General features: G+C 40.8%; 1 protein-coding gene and 1 long non-coding RNA gene across 6 annotated transcripts in view; one reads left to right on the top strand and one right to left on the bottom strand.

The window, feature by feature from the left end:
* Positions 1 to 22,532, bottom strand: part of TULP4 (TUB like protein 4) — a 279,854-nt gene that overhangs the window by 15,696 nt on the left and 241,626 nt on the right. For all 5 annotated transcript variants that reach the window (XR_013635570.1, XM_078852213.1, XM_073337795.2 and 2 more), the window contains 6 exons: positions 11,740 to 11,964; positions 8,184 to 8,418; positions 7,556 to 7,700; positions 5,813 to 5,957; positions 4,268 to 4,361; positions 2,080 to 2,223 (listed from right to left, as the gene is read on the bottom strand). Coding sequence is in view for 4 of the 5 variants with exons in the window: in XM_078852213.1 (XP_078708339.1) it covers positions 2,080 to 2,223; positions 4,268 to 4,361; positions 5,813 to 5,957; positions 7,556 to 7,700; positions 8,184 to 8,418; positions 11,740 to 11,964 (988 nt within the window). In the remaining variant the exon portion in view is untranslated. The remainder of the gene's footprint in view (positions 1 to 2,079; positions 2,224 to 4,267; positions 4,362 to 5,812; positions 5,958 to 7,555; positions 7,701 to 8,183; positions 8,419 to 11,739; positions 11,965 to 22,532) is intronic.
* The window catches only part of LOC140909152 (uncharacterized), an 82,672-nt gene that overhangs the window by 50,760 nt on the left and 9,380 nt on the right, over positions 1 to 22,532 (top strand). The window lies entirely within an intron of this gene.

The raw sequence follows: 22,532 nt of genomic DNA, 5'->3' as shown, positions 1-22,532 counted from the left end.
CTGAGGGAGCTGGGATTGTTTAGCCTGCAGAAGAGAAGAATGAGGGGGGATTTGATAGCTGCTTTCAACTACCTGAAAGGGGGTTCCAAAGAGGATGGCTCTAGACTGTTCTCAATGGTAGCAGATGACAGAACGAGGAGTAATGGTCTCAAGTTGCAGTGGGGGAGGTTTAGATTGGATATTAGGAAAAACTTTTTCACTAAGAGGGTGGTGAAACACTGGAATGCGTTACCTAGGGAGGTGGTAGAATCTCCTTCCTTAGAGGTTTTTAAGGTCAGGCTTGACAAAGCCCTGGCTGGGATGATTTAACTGGGAATTGGTCCTGCTTTGAGCAGGGAGTTGGACTAGATGACCTTCTGGGGTCCCTTCCAACCCTGATATTCTATGATTCTATGATTCTAAAGGGAGCAGCTGCCCTGGGGCCGGCGATTTAAAAGGGCCTGGGGCTCCAAATGCTGCTGCTGCTGCTATGGCAGCAACCGCATCCGGAGCCCTGGGTCCTTTAAATCAACACAAGAGCCCTGAACGGCGCGGGCCAGACGGACTGGAAGGGCTGGCTGGGGGATGCTGACCCCCCCCAGCCCCGCCCCTTCCAACCGTGGCCCCGCCCCTTCCAGGGGCTAGAGCCGCCCCGCCCCGTACCGGTAAGTGGCCTCAGTTACTTTCACCCCTGGTTATACTTGTCCAAATATTGCACTGCACTTTCCTTAACTCTCCCCCAGTCTCCTTAAAAAGGAGGTGAGGTTCACACAGCACGTCTTTTAGCTCTTTTCAAATAAACGGAATAGGCATATTACAGATCCACTCCAACTCTCAGTGAAGTCCATGTGGGTCTTTCCATTGATGTTCATGGCAGCTGGATCGGGCTCCATGTTAGGAAATATTTAATACTGAGAACAGCAATTGTTTTCAAATACATACTAAATCCCCTCCTCCATATCTCCACAGCATTGTGCCTTAGTTCCTTCAGTGTTCTTGGCTGAATACCATCAAAAGCCTGGTGATTCAGCAAAGCACTTCAAGCATCTGATTAGTCCCATTGAAGTCCATGAGGCTACTTTGATGCTTGAAGTTAGACACACTGTCAAGTGCTTTAAGAGATCAGGGCTTTAGGGCCCAATCCAAAATCCCAGGAAAGGCAACAGGAGCCTTTCCCATTGGTCTTTGGACCAATCCCTTATTGGTTTGTAATTTTTCAACTTTCTTCCACACCTTCCTCCTTAAAGAGACTTGAGTCTCCATGAGGCCACACTTTGGATTCCCATGAAACGTGACCATGGAACAGGAATTTCCCCATTGCCCTCTACACTATAGGAATGATGCAAGCAAAGTAATTTAAATGATTTGCTGCTGCGCCAGCCTCTTTATTTGCATGGCTTAATTTTACAGAAGGAGATCCTGGTGCCTCCACCTGCTTTCATTTGCCACGTCTGCATCCGCAATTCTGCCTGCATTGCTGGGGTCTCCCATTATGTCTCTCATGTCTGGGCCGGATAATCATGTACATATCATCCCAGATTATAACATTAAAAAGAGGCTACTCAAATATTCCTGCCATCCTTTTAAGCATAATTATAAATAAAAAACTGAATGAGCATATCACATTTCCCAGTTGAGCAGAGTCCTCGCTGCTCTGGGAATCTCAGCTCCTCTCAAATCCAAGTGTCTGGCACAGCAGTGCTGTGTGCTGCTGCTCTCATATCCCAAGAATGGGTCTGACAGGCTTCTACAATATTAGTTCCCCACAGATGTATATAAAGGGTTTCACTCTATGGAGAATTCCTGTAGAATTTAATAGAGGATGTTTAACTTTCTGCTGAACTTTAAACTAAGCAATGGAATTCCTTCATAGGGATGTAATTCTCTAATAAATTCTATAGGCTTTTAAATGAAATGTCTATAGAAACCTGTTTAGTTTCAATCCTATTAAATTCTATAGGACCTTTCCGTAAAGGGAACTCACAGAATAGGGATTTGCTCTGTTTGTTTATTTACAGGGGTGGGGCCAGGGAGTGAAAGAATCTGTCCTCAAAACTAGCCAGACCCATGGAATTGTGCAGACATTGAATTCAACCTCACCTGGTAAATCATCTTCATCTTCACTGAAAACATTGGGGTTGAAAACAGGCAGGTTAATATAGTCCATGGAAATCTTACGCACTTCAGGGAGATAAATAGTCATCTGCCTGGGCTGGAGATGCAGCAAACTGGTTTTATAAATCACTTGGAAGGGGGGGAAAAAAAGAGGAAAAATACTTATTAGGTAGAGAGGCTAAGAGAAGATTCAGAGTTCAACAGAACAGAGAACCAAGAAAAATCAATTCAAAGCAGAGAGTAGGGCTGGAATTGATTTTATGTAGTTTGGTTAACAAACAAATATATGTACTTGTGTTTAACTAAACAATCATGAAATACATTACAGTAGCAGGACTTCAGAGGTGGTTCCTTACTGCATGGAAGTTTTCTGGGATTGTTTTTTTAGTTACTTGTCCTTAACTAGAAGCAGCATCACTTTAGTTACCCATTCTATAGGAGTTTAGAGCTACACAAATACTGAATTTCTACATGTCAGTACAACAGGCCATTGGAGCCAGTTAATATTTTTCATTGGATCAAGGGGAGAAGGAAAAGGGTTATCATCACCTCCTAAAGGATTTTTTGTCCTGTTTCCCCCTAAATCTCACTATGTAAAAATGTGAGGGTCAATCCTTGCAAATATGGGGTTGTAAAAATATTGTTATATAAGCTTTTGGGGGGGCATGGTGCTGTATATAAATAATAATAATAATAAATAATAAAATGGAGGGAACATCCCATACAGTTACGAAACACCGCTCCTTAGTCAGTAGGAGGGACCATCGCTGACAGACAAACACTGCTCCTATCCCAAGCAAAGGAACTCAGGAAGCTTGTTTAACATAGCCCAGTGACGAGCATGGCATCAATACCTAGGAATTTGATCCTGCATCCTTTGACATTAATGGCAACACTCAGTGGGTGCAGGACTGAGACCTAGTTGAATTAGATAGGTATTATTTTGTAATTTCATTAATTCTTCCATGACAAGAGATGAAGCCCTGTCTGCAATGTAAAGCTGCCCTCCTCTGGCATAATCTCCTAACACTCTTGCCCTCCCAAGGAGGTTAATCCCCTCAGGCGAACACTTTCTCCACTGGTACAGGGTGGTGCAATTTGCACCTCTCTTGTGCCAGCAGGGGAGTCAAGCCCTGCATTAAATAGTAGTACTGTAGTTACTTTAAGACTCCAGTTCAGGGTGGCGGGGCTTTAAATAAAGATACTTCTTCAAATAAATTTGAAAGCTAACAGCAATAATATCCACTTTAGGGTTAAATATTCACATTGTTCAGGCTTTCAACAAGAGATTCAATGAAAACTCCAGAGATTAGTGACATCCCATTAAAAAGCTACTCTGTATAAATCTTTCATAAGTAACAAAGATGGGGCCAAACCCAAACAGCCATTGGGAAATTTTGATTTGGATCCAGTTCAGAGCATTGTTGCCTGGTCCCATCTCTACTAAATAAGAATATACAATTAAAAAGGGGGTTTTCAAAAGAGTTTTTAGAAATTCCTATAACTGCTTCAGTATCTTCACCAACACTCCAATTTTGCCACCCTTAATCATGCTGAATGGGACCTTATTCTGCTCCCACTGACATCAAAGGGACTGCACTTGGAGATAAGGCCTACCCAACATAAGGGTAGGAGAAAGGGCCCTAAGTGTATAAGGCTGCTTTCAGTGAGGGCGACCATTTTGCTGCTGTCTGTCTAAGCAAGAGAGCTGTGTGACCATGCAAATACTTGACTTCCCCCATTAAAAGCTCTGGAAAAGTTGCTGTAAGGTAAGATCTTTTAAAAGTTATTTTGTTATGTATAATAGTTGTTAGAACCGTTGTAAAAAATAATACATTTTTTTTTTTAAATTATAGCACTTACCTTACAATAACTTAGAAGCTCCCTGATTTCTGAAGTTTTCTAACTGGAAAGATTATTCTTTCAATCCTAGTTCAAATAACTGAACTGTCAAAATGGTAGGTTCTGGTTTGATTCTTAATGGATCTTTTTTTGACTGAGTTGTTGTTGGATTTAGAGATTTAAATGGCAATTACACTGAAATTTCCCTGGGACCGAGATTAACAGCATTACTGAAGCAGGCTCTTCATCATTTTAAAGAAAATCGTAGGGAGCGTTTGTTATTTGTTAGCAAGAGCTCAACATTGGAAAAATCAAGACGGGTCAGTTTTACCTGCACCAAGGTTAGTTGGTAGGAAAGCAGCCAAACCCACAATTTTAAATTTGGTTCCCCAGATATTAGATGTGACCTGAGCAAGGTAGTTGTGCTGCAAAGGGAGGAAAAAGAAAAAAGGTTTAAAGTTTATTTGGCTCCTACAAAATCAGCAAAAGTAAATATTTGTTTTCAAAAAATAATATAGCACTGCTTTGTAGAAACTCTAATGATGAAATATCTCCATGTAACTCACTTATACATATTACTGTCTGCTCTCTTGTGATCCTTACAAAAATATTTGGAGCACTAAAGCTATTTCAAATACAAGACAATTTCATCTCATTCTCTTTTATTCAGTGGCCTAATGTCTCTAACCATCCACTAAGTACATCCCTTCATTCAGGACTGTATTTTGCTACTGTCCCATTTTGCTATCTGGACACCATCAGAGTAGCTCGCATGAATCAGATATATGGCAACCACACAAACAACTTGGTGGAAGACCTGGCAGCAGGGATAACTGGAGAGCACTGCAGCTGGCCAGTAAGATCGTTGCTTCTCCCACACAATAGCATAGTGTATCATTTGTATATCTTTGCAGTAAACAATCACAAGATAGCATATAATTTTCTCATTGGATTTTATGTTTAATAACCACTTAATGAAGAATAAATACAATAGAAAGGAATTATTAACAAGCATTTATACAGCATATTTTTCCAGAGATCCCAAAGCACTGTACCACAGTGAGTACATTATTATATTATCATTTTAATTGATGGGTAAGTGTCATGGCTTCTGGACTTCTGCCCTATTTTCTATTGCTGATATATAAGTGATCCAGAACATTTCACAAGCCAAGGGTTACCATTTGCGTATTTTAAATACAGAAAGTATATAAAGAAATACAAAAAGATCAATTTAGTGCTAGTGAAATGGGTGAGATAGGCAGTCCTGGGGCATGAAGTGTTCCATTTACCCATGGACTGTGCACAGTACAAACAGCAGAAGTGCTAGCCTCCCCAACATGGTGTTCCCACCATCACCTGGCAGAACCAGTTGTGGGGGACAGGATGGTTCTGTCCCCTGACCCATTAAATTCCTTTGTCTCTGTAGACTGACAACAAAGCTGGTGACTATAGTGGTATTATGATACCAACACCTAGCCACAAAGAACTGAATAAGGACTAGAAAATAATTCTACATAGGGCATTCGACAGCCAAGAACATAGCAACTGGAATTTAAGTCTGTTATATAAAGATTCCTAAGATAAATGGTTGCCTTTTAAAAAGTCAGAGTGAAATCGCAGTCCCAGTGAAATCAATGGAGCGAGCACCCTCATCATTTACCAGCTCTTACCACATAATGCTACCTGAGATTCTACCGAAGTCTCCTATTATAAATACAGAGACATAACTAGCATCTCAGATACCACTGCGTAGTAACTCCATTAAATGACAGATTTTCAGTGGTCACCACTGGATATATATTATAAACTGTTGTTTCTGGAAAGAGAAGATATATTTAGGTACAGGTCTGGTAATTATGCAGTCATGCAATACCTGAGTGATATCTTCCAATGGGAACTCTCGTCGAGTTAGGCTTGGTGAACCAATAGAAGGTTTCCTTATTGGTAACCTTGGAGATCTTGATATCTCCTGAGCAGCTCGCGACAACTTTGGAGATTTGCGGGCATCTATATTAATTCTTCACGTAAAGCAATAATTAGAGTTATCAGGCACACACAGATGGACATACTTAACATTTCTGGATACACTAAGTACAGTGAAGAAAACTGGCATATTCTCTTTAGGTGATGTAAGCTACAGAAGAAAGTGGTAGGATTACCTAAAGTCTGCTTAGTCTAATGGATAGAATCTTAAATTTTATGGGCCAAATTCAAAGGTAATACGTAAAGAGATATAAATCAGATTCCCTTACTCTAACTTAGACTCAGATTCCCTTAGGTCTGATTAGTGATGCAAAAGGGAGGTTAAGATGACGCAACTTATAAACTCCACATAAAGGCGTAAGAATATGTTATTAGATTGCACTGACTTTAGACAGTGTCCATGAGAACATAAAGAGGATACTTTAGTTACTGGACACCTGTACCACTAGTTCAAACTAAGGTTTCACAAACTTGGTCAGTACTCCTCTGAGCATAAAAAAATTACTTACACCTCCCTCACGTGTGTAAACATTGTAAATGAGGTTCCAGAGTGAGAGTCTGAGGGGGCGAAAAGGGCCATCAGTAGAGAAAATAATGAAACAAATGTAACACAATGCATGCAAGTAGACCCTGGGTACGCAGGTAGCCTTACTGATATCAACAGGGCTCCCGGATTCTCCCTGTGCACATGGCACTCAGGACCAGGGCCCAGGTTTACAGAGTCAGGCCCTGTTTAATGGTGAAATGCAAAACAAAAAGAACGATACAGAATTATATTATGTGCATGTATGTGTACTAAGATATCACGTAACACAGAGCTGGGAAAGAAATATTTTCTTTGGGTAGAACGCCCCTTCATTCTGGCTAGTGGGGGCAACGTTTGTAGAGCACCTATCATACTGGAGCTCTCATTCACGATGGGCCCATAGGTGCTACTCCAATACAAATAATAATAATAACGTTGAACTTGATGTAATTTTCTCTACTTTTTTTCTGTCCGTTCTGCTAAGCCTGTATGGACATTATTGCTGAATGAATTATCAACAAGTGGCAGCTGCTTAGAAAACACATGATGAAACACTCACAATTTTTCCTCCAGTCACTGGGACAAGGCAATTCAGTCAACAGAGCTTTCTACATTTAGCGCTTTCATCACAGATCCAAAATACTTTCTATTAAGCAGATACAGATCCCCCTTCTACTCCCCTTACAGATTCCATCTACATATTGAGTGTGCATCTGGGTGTGTGTTGGGGAGCGAACAGAACAGGCTAAAGAATGAACTTGAGAAGCTACAGACTATTCCTTTGCTATCTTGAACACAGAGTGTGCCTTAGACTATTTTTTCTGATCTGATTAGCTATTTGTGAGAGGCAGACTAAAGCAGTGGAGTTTGCCTATTATTATTATTACAGCTAACCACAGAGAAGGTCTGAGTTCTTCTTTCTCAGAGAGAGAGAAAAAAAGAGCTCCTGAAAAGCTGTAATTTCCACAAGCAAATTCTTTCTTATGAAAGGCATTAGAACATCCCCCTTTGCCTTAATTTAGGTTGTCATGACAAGATTAAAAAAACAAAACAAAAAAAACCATACCCACAGAAAAGAAGAAGAAAAAATGCCCAAGAAATCATTACCTGGGGAGTTTGGGTGATTTGCTAGCTCGAGTGATTTTGGGAGATTTCTTTGCAGCCCAGTCATCACTCAGTTCGATATCACTGGAGTCTGAGCAGTTGCAGCTGTCAATCACAGTAGAAATCAAGCTGTTTCCATAGATTTCATCTACCAAGACAGGCCCCAAAAAATTTAAGAACTGTTTTAGAAACCTGATCCCAATTACAACTGTCAGTCATCGGGGGAAAAAAAACAGTAGCTAAGATAAAAGTCTAGCAGGGTGTGTTTGCTGCCAAGTATAAACTCAAAATTTCTGATAGCCTAAATTCAGGGGAATAGTGTTCAATTGTATCAGGTGACTCACAGACAGAGACTGAAAAATATTTATTGTTAATTAATGATCCACTCCTCACCAACCAGTGTGCAAGAGGTCACATTTTATAAACCAAAAGCCAACATGAAATGAGTTTGGTGGCTTGATTCTAGCCCACAGTGGAGACATCTTCACATGACAAAAAACAGCAGTGCAACTGCTTCATGCTATACTAGTTATGTGGACAAAGAGGACTTAAATCTCTGACTTTCAGCCTAAACCCTTTTGCAATCAGCATTTTTACAAATATGAACAATCCACTTATAAAAATATGATACCTGCTTTTCCATCGGTTTTAGGGTCCATGATGACAAATTCTGGCCGCAGTTTGCTGATTCGGCGCCCTTTTAGGATAGGCACCAGTCCCCCTAGGTATTCCAAATACAGCGTGTAGCATGGACCTCCAACCTCTGGATCATCTTCTGTCCGCTTCATCGTGCAGTGAAGCCTTTCATTGCCAGTTGTTGGGTAGCTGACAAAATCTCTCATATTGTTGGGGTCTGGGATAGGAGGCTAAATTGAATGGAGGGAAAGAGAAACACATGTCATTCTTATTCTCTGGGGTTAGGTAGTTATATAATACTAACCCAACCCAGTTAATATGGCCTGTGATAGCTCAGAATTAGCATAGATTAATGTCTGGGCTATTGAATCACCCACCACCAGGACGCACGTGCCTGCTGATTCGATCGATAATTGTACTCAGAATAGAAAAGTTAGCTACAGTATAAGAGGAAGGATTGTCTCGTGATTAAGACGACATTGAACTGGGATCCAGGAAATCTGAGTTCAATTCCCAGCTCTTCCAAGACACTTATGTGACCTTAGGCAAGTGATTTAGGCCATTTGCTTAGGAGCTCTGTTAAACTTTGGCCTCAGTCTTTCTGCAGATCAGTTTTCCATTTGTAATATGAGACTAATAATCCTTCCTTTGTCTGGCTTGTATATTTAGGTTGTAAACTCTTTGGGGCAAGGACTGTCTCTGTACTTGTACAGTGCCTTGCACAATGCACCTTTTAGACATTACAGTAAACAAACAACATAGAATCTACACTCCTCTATTTGCTTCAAAATGAATATAAAGAAAAAAAACTGAGCAAGACAAAAAATAAGCATCCTTAACTCTGAGAGAAAGGCCGGTACCAGATTAGCAGAGGTCTGTTGTACACTACATATCTTCTGAGAGCAAAGAATTACAGGTATAGTAAGGTTTCAGAGTATAGTAAGCTTCTGCAAAGGTACCAGTTATAATAGAACCCTGCACTGGGATATTTCTGGGATTTCTGTGCACACAAATTACCTAATTAGCAGTACACAAATTTTTTTTTCATAAGCAAGAACCAGCCAAAGCATGATTCACAAAGCATAATTCACACTACATTATATTATGGGCATGGTTTGCTCTCATTTTAAACAGTGCTAGACTAACTCCACTGTCTACAGTGTAGTTACTCTATATCATTGGTATAAACAGAAGATGAATCTGACCCATTATAATGAAACAGGAACAAGAAAGAGATAAGATGCACCTGAACACATAAAATATACTACCTAAGGCCAGAGTCATGCAAAGACTGATACATGTAAGTAACCCTGTGCATGAGTAGCCTCTTAATGCTTACTTTAGTGACTAAAATAAGTTTTTAGTCCATTTTGGGACTATTCACATGCATGTTTGCAGGACTGGGGGCTAAGAGACATCCTAGGGGAAAGAGGAAAGATTCATAGATTGCAAGGCCAGAAGGGACCATTGTGATCTAGTCTGACCACTAGTGTGACAGTCCATAGAACTTCCCCAAAATAATTCCTAGAGCAGCTCTTTTAGAAAAACATCCCGACTTGATTTAAAAATTGCCAGTGATGGAGAATCTACCACAAACCTTGGTAAATTGTTCCAATAGTTAATTACTCTTACTATTAAAAAATTACACCTTATTTCCAGTCTGAATTTGTCTACTTCCTGCAACTTGATTGTCTTATACCTTTCTTTGCTAGATCAAAGACAGAATTATTAAATATTTGTTCTCCATGTTGATACTTATAGACTGTAATCAAGTCACCCCATAACCTTTTCTTTGTTACGCTAAATGGATTGAGCACCTTGAATCTGTCACTATAAGCCATATTTTCTAATCCTAAAATATGGTCTGGCAGGTGCAAGTGATCTCAGCAATATAATTTCAGCAGTTCACAAAATACAGAGTTTTTTTAGAGTGGGGTAGATAAAGCCTTTGTAGGGAGTCTGGGGGAATCCATTCCTTTTGTATTAATTTTTGTTTTAAGTACTAGTACACTGCATTTGATGCAATCTGGTACATTCTTTAAAAAAGGGGGGAAAAGTGATCCAAAACAAACTATATTCTCTAAACAGACTGGACACACATCAATAAAAGAAGTACATGACAGAGGCTTAGCATGCCAAAGCCCTGACTTCCAGCTACTAATCAAAGAATACAGTTCTTTTAAACAGGAAAGTACAAAAATGAGCACTTAGCTGTAGGAACTGAAAGGCACAAGAACAAAGCAGCAACTTTAAAGCATCAATCAAGCTGCTGAAGCTAGAAAATTGGAGCACTGAACACTAGCGCTTAAGAGGAGCTTCCAGTTCTATCCGTGGAAGGAGAAGAACTGAAGAATAGGTGTTACCAGCCATTAGAATGGTAAATGATGCAATCACTCAGACCCTTTGAGCTGTTCAAGTAGCTGTCATCTACCAGTGGCGTGAGACTCTGTTATAGTTCGTGTGAATCTTTTATACCCTTTGGAGAAATCATTGTGAATATGGGTGAAATTAAATAATTTCACAGTCTGACTCTACTCTGGAAAGTGACTATTTACCAAATGGCACCTCCTTACATAGCAGACCCATTCCCTGTGTAAATCCAGAATCACATCTGTTGAAATTAATGACGAAGACAAGTTTTTACTGTCATTCACTCCCGCTAGCCTCGCTGAGGCAAAACAGATAAGAGCAAACGAGCTAAATAGTATCCCTTCTTGTGTATCATCAAAAGAATTGCTTACCAAGTTTTAATCACAGGGCCATTTGCCCAGTCCCCTCATCTTCTAATTGGGCTCTCAGTTACACTTGTGGTGAGCAGAACTGAGCAGAATACCCAGGTGTGCATAGAGTTGCATAGAGAGGAGACTTACCTCACTACTCTGTGAAATGAGGCCTCCTCACATGCAGCCCAAAATACCCATGTCTACCAAGAGACAAAAAGAAAAGGAGGACTTGTGGCACCTTAGAGACTAACACATTTATTTGAGCATCTGATGAAGTGAGCTGTAACTCACGAAAGCTTACGTTCAAATAAATGTGTTAGTCTCTAAGGTGCCACAAGTCCTCCTTGTCTTTTTGTGGATACAGACTAACACGGCTGCTACTCTGAAACCTACCAAGAGACAATATACTGAGGATCAAGGCTGCCACTAGAATAAGGTTCTTCTGAGTTTTTCTGAGAGAGAGCTAGTTAACCACGGGCTTTTCCTTTACAGGCCATCCCTGAAGGAGACCTCATAGCCAAAGCATCCTTAGTCTTAATTTCTGATTTTAATATGTGTAAAAGCTTTTCATCCATTAGTAGAAAGAGAAGGAGTACTATTGGCACCTTAGAGACAGGTGCCACTAGTACTCCTTTTCTTTCTGCGAATACAGACTAATACGGCTGCTACTCTGATCCATTAGTAGTTTCCCTCCTTTTATCGTCCTCTTTTCTAACGGAGAAGCATTGGGTGAAATCCTGGCCTCACAGAAGTCAATTAAACGTTTGCCATGATCTCTTGGGAAGAGTTGGGTAAAGAAGAAAAAGAAAAGGCTGTGATTCCTTTTACCTTGATTGTTGGTGTAAAGGCAGTGGTGAGGTATGAGCAGAGCCGAGGAGGCAGCGTCAGTTTGCTGATATCCTTGTCATCCCGCAGAGAGCCAGCGATGGTCTGCTGGCAGAGGAGCTGCAGGCTGGAGACCCTGTGCTCTACTCTGACAACATAGAGTGCAGGGCCGGAAGCCATGAGCAGGCGTGAGTCCCTGTGGCCCCAGCAAATGGAGATTATGGGACGCTGCGAGAAAGGAAGATTGCACAACTTAACACAAGAGGCATTTTCTCCCAGACACCTGTGCAGCAAGACTATGTTCTGTAGTGCCAGTTTAATCTAGCACCCGCTGCATTAGCAAAGGCCTTCAAAAACCAGCTAAAATAAACATAACTGTGCATTATGTTACTGCTCACAAAGGGGGCTAGTATAGAGTAACACTGAGCATTTATTTTCAGTAACAATACTTAGCATTTACATAGCATTCTTCAGCCATAGTTCACAAATCTCTTTACACAGGTGGGTAAAGCATTCTTCACCCCATTTCACAGACGAGGAAGGTGAGACCCCAAGTGGTAAGTCACTCCTTCAGAATCACTCACTACATCAATAGCTGAAACAGGAAAAGGACTCGGGTCTTTGGATTCCCTGTCCAGAACCCTGTCTGCTACCAGACTACCTTGTAAGAGTTTTACAAAGATTTAATCAAACTTCACAACACCTGGAGTTACCTGTTAAGTGGTATAACTCACATTTTCATCTTGGAAAACTGAGACACTGAGAAGTTAAGCAACTCAGTTAAGGGCACTCAGTGAATCAGTGGCACAGCTGTGATTAACACGCAGGACTTCCTGCCTCTGAGTTCCAAACTGAAGTCACTACCCCATGCTGCCTCCCAAGGATATATTTCCAGATGAAAATAAAATCTAAAGCACTATCATAAACAAACTGCACCTATTGCCCTTTACTCATCCATTTGTTTGTGGTGCTAAATGTCTAAATTCATATCAATAAAACACAAGAATAAAGAGTTAGAGGAGACGGGATTGAAGTAGGTAAACCCCAAGGTACAGCAAAAACCAGATTGGGCCATCCTTTGCACTTCCACAACACAAGGACATGAAAGGCTCATGTGGGGAAATTTAGAACAAATCAAAGGAACCAGTTTTCAGATAGTGTATCATCGAGCTGTGAAATTAATTCATGTAGCTGGATTAAAAAATAAATAGAGTGTATGCTTTTATAACCACCAGCTTTTATAGCGATCTGTACTAAGGATAACGTCGTGCTTCAGGGTGTAAACTGATCCTCATTTGTTAAATTTTCCTACACACCCCTTTGAGCTTTCTCCCACCCTGCTCCTTATGCAACGGAGGGGCTTCCCAGAAACATCTGCAAAGCCACTACACTCTATCCTCCTTACAAGTCACCTCTGTCCCAATGCCTCCAAAATACTCTAGTCTACACGACTGCCAGGCAGGCGTGCTGGGACAACTGCTTCCTGTGCTTCTCATAATCAACTCACTTACCTGTGCTCTCGCCGTGTTTGCTGTATCCACCTCTCGTCTCTCCTCTTAGAACTTGTTTACACTGACATTTAGTTGGCAGCAAGCTTGGGGTGTAAATCTACCCTGTACTAGCCTGCTGTGCACTAAGCATCAGTATGGATCTGCTGCCATGTACTAAAAGTTCCCCAGTGCGCTTTGATCTACTCTCATTTCGAAGCACTGTGCACTTAGCACCATGGAGTCTTGATTCCAGATTGGGCCCTGTAGGTGCTCGCACAATACAAATAAACAACCGGGGTGAGAAAGAAATGGGTTTTTTTTTGAAATAACGCTGCACAAGAGACTATAGTGAGTGCATTGTAGAGAGTTATTCCTTTCTCTGAAGCACCAGCTCCTGGGCCACTGCTGGGCACAATCCTGGTCTTGATGGACTAGGTTCTGATCCTACAAATGTCTAGATTAGAGGTGTTCTTTAGGTAAAGAATGAACACAATTTACTGAAAGGTTAGGTATACTTTGAAGTGGTCACGTAAAAATGTCTTCAACTTCTACCCAAAACACACTGAACAAGAATTGAGCATGCAGAAGGCAAGCAGCAACAGAGAATTAGTAATCAGGAACACGAGGTCTCCATCTGAAAGATTTCATTGTGTACAGATATCTGGGTTAGATCTGCTAAGAAGAAAATATTAATTTAGCCCAGAAGAAAGACTTTTTTCGACTTCAGAATGTTTAAAAAGGAGAAACTGGGGCAAGATGATTTTAGGTGAATGACAGATAGCAAGTGCAGCTGCTTCACACCACCTCAATGCTTAGCATCCAGAGAAAGGGCAGGATGAAGGAACTTAATAAAAGAGAGGATTTTCCCTGCTGTGCCATCTCACCCTGGTTTTAAATGTAAAGGAAAATATTGGGTTTTAAGGTGGGAGGATTACAATGAAGTACAGCCACACACACACTCCTGCGGAGGTATCAACCTTCAGGCTGACTGCTATGCAAATGGAAAACTGCAACAGGGGAACATTCCAATGTTCATAGCGACCACTAAAGGCACTTTGTAGTGGCCAATGGCACTTGTAGCCCAGGGGGCTAGCTTGCCTTTATTATATTCACTGCTTTGCATTCTATTCTGCTTTGCATTCTGTTTCCATTGGCCTGTATCTTGTAAGACATTACCTTCAGCAAGTTAGCATAAGGCTGGAGGTCTATGAATTTTGCATAGATAAACGGCCCAATAAAAAACCCCAAGTATTTGGGGAGCTGAAAATAGAGTTTAAGGGAATGTTCTGACCACAGGTACATGATTCAACCACAGAAGTGTCCTGGAAACGAAGTGACATATATAACAGGTACATGAGATACATCTAAGCCTAGTCTGCTTGCTTGCTTATATATCTTTTCTTATAAGTTTCTAATGGGATTGATTATTTGTTTTATTATAATAGGTTTATAGATTGATAGTAGAGTATATTTTGGCTGTATCGCAAGAGACCTACAGGCCACATCCTGTATGTTGAGCTAGGGCAAAGTTAGCATACATATGTTTGGGACCTGTCACCTAGATAGATGATGATCAGCTAAAGCATAAGTACCATATATGGCTGTGACCTTTAACATAGATAGCTAAAGGATGCATTGAAGCAGGTTGGCATAGGGGCTTTCCTAAGTTCATACCCTTTTAAACTTAACAGGTACACTACAACTTGGAAAGAACCAAAATAATAAATGTGATACCTAACCACAAAAGGGCCATGGTAACGAACTGATGTATATAATAATAAGTTGAGATCATTGATATACTAATCTATAGGAAAAAGAAACTCCTACATTAGTAAGGTGAGGAAATACAAAGAAAAGGGGGGAAATCCCCTACTGAATATGCATCAAACATAATGGTGTCAGTGTAACATATTATAAAAATGGCATTGCAGGCTAGGGGCAGTAGGAGAAGGAGATGTAGTCCTTGGGAGGTGCCAGAATGATGGCCACTGGTGATGAGGGGGAAGGGGATGGTGATGAGGAAGATAATGGTTAACATGTCAGGTTGTTCTACAGGAGATGGTGTGAGTATATGGATGTGCAGATGTACATTCTGTAGTATCTATTGATCTTACTAAGTTGGGGTGTTTGTGACTGTGCTAAATGTATTAATAAACTATATTTGTAAATATAAAAGAGTTCCTATAGTGTGAGTTGCAACTGTGCACATCGGGGTTCCCAACTACATAATAATTTAAATACTGGGCCTGATCCTGGGACAAGAACCTGTCAACACTCAAAGTGATAACCAGGGATTCTTAAGTAATCAATATAATTAATACATAATCTAAAGATCAGGCAACACACTTAAAAGAACTGAGAAATCCCTGAAGTATCATCAACAACCTATTACACAGCCCAGCATAACCACACACTTGGGAGATTTTATCTGTTCTACATTATATTTAATTGTAGGTACTTTTTAAAAAGTAGGAAACCCATTGGCAGTAGATTCTACATAGAATCATGAGACTGGAAGGGACCTTGAGAGGTCATCAGGTCCAGTCCCCTGCACTCATGGCAGGACTAAGTATTATCTCATGGCAGAACCTAGCCTTGGGCCACTACCAGTAGGAATCTCCCTTGTAGTCCCTTATGCTCGTTCATCAGTTGCTTATTGGCCAGAACCAACCTCCACCCTGTGCTGACGGCACCTGGGACCTGGCTCCATAGGTCAGGAGTTAGAGTCTTGGTCTTGTAAACCAGGGAGGTGCAGCAGGGTTGGGAACTCAGAACTGGCCAATGCAGCTCATAAAATAGGGAGGACTGGACAGGGAAGGGGCAAGGCCAGGGCACATGGGGATGTGCTGATTCATGCTGTGGAGCCCTAGAGAGGACAGGGGCAGAAGTGCCCCTATTTTCTCCAAGGGATGAATTCCACTGAGAGTACAGCTTCCCCTGGCAGTACAGATGGTCTAAACTACACCCTTTTCTACATGCTGGATGAATCAACATGTTACTCCTGGGTGAATTCTGCATAAAAAAATTAAAAACTCTGCACCAAAAAATTTAAAATTCTTTGAACCATATTTTAAAATTCTGCAAAATTTTGCATATTGTATTTGTCAAAATAACACAATATAATCACTCAAATTTCAATTATTTTGGTAATTTATTTCAAAATACCTGTCAACAAGTATGTCAAGAATACAAACAATGGGGGGAAAAAAAGATTCTCCCAGGAATAGAGAGTTAAAGAAAACCCTACAACAACCCAGTTCCAGTTTGGGGGTGCTGGAGGTGGCTGCATGGGGCCCTCCAGAGCCCAAACACCCACACACCCATTCCCCCACAGCCCAGCCATGGGGTCCCCCCTGGCCCAGATACCTGCACTCCCTTTCCCCCCAGAGCCCAGCTGCAGGGCACCCCCCAGTCCAGACACCTGCACCCCTCCTTACCCCAGCCATGGGGCACCACCCCATCCCAGATACCTATATCCCCCTCACCCCACAGCCTTTACTCCCCCCAGCTTCTTTACCGTCCCACCGGGTGATGCAGTGCCGCCCTGCCTTTCCTCACCCTTTGTCAGAGCCTGGTCTCCCAGGCGCTCTCCCATCTCCGGGCAGATGAGGATCAAGTCAGGCAGCTGGAGCATGCAGAGCCTCCATCCCCACCGGGTTGGGCGCTCTGCTCACTGCAAGCTGGGCTCTGCAGAGTCCAGCGGACCCGAGGGGCAACTAGCAGCTCTGCAGCACCAATTCTACAGGGAAAACATGAAATTCTGCGCAGAACATTAATTCTTCACAAATTCTGCATTGCACAGTGGCACAGAATTCCTCCAGGAGTAAGATGTGTATATAATACAGAGAGAAGGAATACACAATTGTGTGATTTAGCACTGGAGTTTTATCAACACGTGGGTAGGATGGACACATCATTCATGACTTTTGAAACCATGGGTGGCACCTCTGGCAGGAAGGTGGTGTGAGTGTGAGCAATACAACGTGGGAAGTTAGGAGGGCATGAGTTCTAGTCATGGTTCTGCCACTGACTCACGGTGTGGCCTGGTGCAGTTCAGTTTCAATTTCCCCAACTTAATTTTGTTGTTTCCTCACTTTTACATGCTTGACTTGACTACATTTTCCAATGTAGATTTTTGAGTATGTGATGTTTATAAATATACAGATATGCATGTGTGCAGTACATACACACTATATATACACACACACACACACATATACATACACATACATATTCTATTCAAATCACAGTGCTTACACGCTCCCATTGCTATCCCTGTATCATATAAAATGGCTTAGCACAGTTCCCTCCCACAGATCTTTACATCTTTTTATCTCAACATTTTCTAGGCCATCAGCCAATCTTCATGCTGGTATCGATTTGCTTTTGCTTATTGATACTGCAGAAATGCTTTGTTGGCATTTTCTTCAGGATAGCACTGCAGTAGGACAATTCTACAGCATTCTTCATATCTAACATCCAGTATCACTTCACATAAGGGGAAGGACTATAGGGATTCAAAGTGAGGTACAGTAAAAAAAAAAAAAAAAAAAAAATTCACTATTAGACAGGAAAAAAAACCCAACTGCCAGATGTGGCCTGACCTTTAAATGCATTGATAAGAATAGCATTTCTCAATAGCTGCCCCTCACACATTTCCTCCCTGAACTGTGAAGATGTGGATCAATTACTGCAGCAAGTCAATTATCTACCTGCCACAGTGCTCTATCCGAATTCTGCTGTGTGAAGTAGCTGGCCTGAGATGTCCTTGCTTCTCATAAAGCATTCCATTTATTTAGGGCAGTGCCAATAAAAAAGGGGGGAAAATGCTGTTGATAACCATACCACTTTATATACGTTCTATTACACTTTACAGGGAATCATAGAATATCAGGGTTGGAAGGGACCTCAGGAGGTCATCTAGTCCAACCCCCTGCTCAAAAGCAGCACCCATCCCCAATTAAATCATCCCAGCCAGGGCTTTGTCAAGCCTGACCTTAAAAACTTCTAAGGAAGGAGATTCCACCACCTCCCTAGGCAACGCATTCCAGTGTTTCACCACCCTCCTAGTGAAAAAGTTTTTCCTAATATCCAACCTAAACCTCCCCCACTGCAACTTGAGACCATTACTCCTTGTCCTGTCCTCTTCCACCACTGAGAATAGTCTAGAACCATCCTCTCTGGAACCACCTCTCAGGTAGTTGAAAGCAGCTATCAAATCCCCCCTCATTCTTCTCTTCCGCAGACTAAACAATCCCAGTTCCCTCAGCCTCTCCTCATAAGTCATGTGTTGCAGACCCCTAATCATTTTTGTTGCCCTTCACTGGACTCTTTCCAATTTATCCACATCCTTCTTGTAGTGTGGGGCCCAAAACTGGACACAGTACTCCAGATGAGGCCTCACCAATGTCGAATAGAGGGGAACGATCGCGTCCCTCAATCTGCTCACTATGCCCCTACTTATACATCCCAAAATGCCATTGGCCTTCTTGGCAACAAGGGCACACTGCTGACTCATATCCAGCTTCTCGTCCACTGTCACCCCTAGGTCCTTTTCCGCAGAACTGCTGCCTAGCCATTCGGTCCCTAGACTGTAGCTGTGCATTGGGTTCTTCCGTCCTAAGTGCAGGACCCTGCACTTCTCCTTATTGAACCTCATCAGATTTCTTTTGGCCCAATCCTCCAATTTGTCTAGGTCCCTCTGTATCCTATCCCTGCCCTCCAGCGTATCTACCATTCCTCCCAGTTTAGTATCATCCGTAAATTTGCTGAGAGTGCAATCCACACCATCCTCCAGATCATTTATGAAGATATTGAACAAAACTGGCCCCAGGACCGACCCCTGGGGCACTCCACTTGACACCGACTGCCAACTAGACATGGAGCCATTGATCACTACCCATTGAGCCCGGGAGTCTGCAAGCAAATCTACCATAGAGTGTTTAACATGAGTGCACATTTCTTTTATGCTAGGAGCAGGGAAATATAGCCACAAATTCTGGTACTTTCATTTCCATTTTTATTAGGGCTGTCAAGAGATTAAAAAAATTAATCGTGATTAATCGCACTGTTAAACAATAATAGAATATCATTTATTTAAATATTTTGGATGTTTTCTACATTTTCAAATATATTGATTTCATTTACAACACAGAATACAAAGTGCGCAGTGCTCACTTTATATTTATTTTTAATACAAATATTTGCACTGTAAAAAACAAAAGAAATATTACATTTCAATTCACCTAATACAAGTACTGTAGTGCAATCTCTTTATCATGAAAGTTGAACTTACAATGTCGAATTATGTATAAAAAAATAAAACAAAGTCCACTCAGTCCTATTTCAGCCAATCACTCAGACAAACAAGTTTGTTTACATTTGCAGGAGATAATGGTGCCCGCTTCTTATTTACAATGTCACCAGAAAATGAGAACAGGCATTCGCATGGCACTGTTGTAACCAGTGTCACAAGATATTTACAGGCCAGATGTGCTAAAGATTCATATGTCCCTTCATGCTTCAACCACCATTCCAGGGGACATGCATCCATGTTGATGACAGGTTCTGCTCGATAACAATCCAAAATAGAGCAGACCAATGCATGTTCATTTTCATTATCTGAATCAGATGCTACCAGCAGAAGGTTGATTTTTTTTTTTTGGTGGTTCATGTTCTGTAGTTTCCACATCCGAGTGTTGCTCTTTTAAGACTTCTGAAAGCATGCTCCACATCTCATCCCTCTCGGGTTTTGGAAAGCACTTCAGATTCTTAAAGCTTAGGTCGAGTGCTGTAGCTATTTTTAGAAATCTCACATTGGTACCACCTTTGTGTTTTGTCAAATCTGCAGACAGTGTTTGTAAACCAAACAACATTGGCTGGGTGGGTCATCATCCGAGACTTTTATAACATGAAATATATGGCAAAATGTGGGTGTATAAGAGGAGGGGACATACAATTTTCCCCCAAGGAGTTCAGTCACAAATTTAATGAACGCACTTTTTTTTTTAACTAACATCGTCAGCATGGAAGCATGTCCTCCAGAATGGTGACTGAAGCATGAGGGGGGCATATGAATGTTTAGCATATCTGGCACGTAAATAATACCTTGCAACGCTGGCTACATAAGTGCCATGTGAACGCCTGTTCTCACTTTCAGGTGACATTGTAAATAAGAAGCGGGCAGCAGCATCTCCCGTAAATGTAAACAGTCTTGTTTGTCTTAGCAATTGGCTGAACAAGAAGTAGGACTGAGTGGACTTGTAGGCTCTAAAGTTTTACAGTGTTTTGTTTTTGAGTGCAGTTATGTAACACAAAAAATCTACATTACACATTAAATTACACTTTCATGATAGAGATTGCACTACGGTACTTGCATGAGGTGAATTGAAAAATGCTATTTCTTTCATTTATCATTTTTACAGTGCAAATATTTGTGATCAAAAATAATATAAAGTGAGTACTGTACACTTTGTATTCTCTGTTGTAATAGAAATCAGTATATTTAAAATGTATTTTAAAAAAAATATTTAATAAATTTCAACTGGTATTCTATTGTTTAACAGTGTGATTAAATCGCGATTAATTTTTTTAATTGCAGTTAATTTTTTTTAGTTAATTGCGTGAGTTAACTGCAATTGACAGCCCTAATTTTTATCATACCAAATGCCAGCAGATTTTATAAGGATCCCACCAGAAAATATAAATGTCTGAATGAATCCTAGGGATCAAATAAAAACACACCAAAAAAAGTGTAATTTCTATACAAATAAAAAGGCTTTTAGGGCTAAGCAATGCTAATTTTAAACACAGTACACCGAAGGGCAGTTATTTACATGAAGCACACTGAGTGCAAACACAGATTCAAAACTTGGGTAACAATGAGCTAGATTGTTTCAGAAACAGAAAGGGGAATAGAGACTCTAGTATGTCTCCTTGGCTACATGCATCCCAGCTGGGAATGTCCTTCTTTATATTATAGCAGTGTCCTGAACTGGATACTCCTAATTAAGTTAGATTCCTGTGCTACTTTTTCTTATTTGACTCATTCCTCCCCCTGCCAGGGGACCAGTATAATTAGGCTTGGAAGGATTAGATTTTTATTGGTAAATGTTGGTCAACATCCATTTCACTGCACATACAAAAACTGATGAAAAAATATTTCCATCAATAACAATCTAAATCTGAAGACAGAAAAAGAAAGAAAAATGCTGCTTGAGAACTTATTAGAGTTTGATTTAAGGATATTTACTTTGTATATTTTGACAGGTGATGTTGACAATTTATGTTGAACAGTTATAAAGCTTTAACTTGGTGAACCAACTTCTACAGTCATTAAATGTCTGACCCTCCCCTCATAATTTCCCACAACTGTGAAAATTGAAATTGACAAAAGTAAAAAAAAAAAGCTAAAAAATAAACAGATAGTATCCACTGAAATTATTAAAAAATAAAAATCAAATTCTGCCAAGTCTAAATATAATATACAAACCTTTCATCCCATTCACACAGTTCAGTCAATCTGAATTTAGTGAAAGTCATACGCTCCTTATTGATTTCCTATGTGCTCAGAAATCCTGTGCCTGCTCACTGTCTGAACCAATACCTTGCCTCTTGGGACTGGAAGCTCCACTGGTTGTGAAACACAGTATCCATGAAAATTAGATTTGGGGGCAGGAAGTCTCACTGCTGGACACGAATCAATGAGATGGGATTTTGGCATTGATAAGTATGGTAGAATTTCAAATCTTTCAACAACGAGCACCTAGTTATAAAGGAGAATCTGTCTCTGACTAATGAATATGTTTAAGTACAACTGAAAAGAAACTAAACACATTTTGCTTGCTAATTCTTTCCTTCACTTAAGAAACGTTGAAGTTTTACAGGCGCACGTTCAACTCCTAGCTCTTCCTTCTTTCTGTCTCTCTCTTTTTTTTTTTTCCTTTTAAAGAGAGGAGGGATGGCCCAGTGGTTACGGTACTAGCCTGAGACTTAGAAAACATAGATTCAAGTCCTTGCTCTGCTCCATGCTTTCTGTGTGACAAGTCACATAGCCTGTCTGCCTCAGTTAATTTACCAGTGTGTTGTGAGGATAAATGCATTAATGACTGAAACACACACTGATACAATAGTGATTGGGCCATATAAGATTTTTCAAACTGCAGAACTGACAGTTAGTTTGCTGTTTTGTTTCTTAGTTATTTCAGCTCAAAGTTTCCATAATAAAGCATCTTTTCACACCTCAATCCAGCTGAAATATGTCAGTTTTAACTGAATGAGTCTTTTCCAAGACAAGATAATGAACTT

This window comes from Lepidochelys kempii, chromosome 3, assembly GCF_965140285.1.
Source record: "Lepidochelys kempii isolate rLepKem1 chromosome 3, rLepKem1.hap1, whole genome shotgun sequence".
Classification (NCBI taxonomy): Eukaryota; Metazoa; Chordata; order Testudines; family Cheloniidae; genus Lepidochelys; species Lepidochelys kempii.
This window is presented reverse-complemented; position numbering and strand designations above follow the sequence as displayed.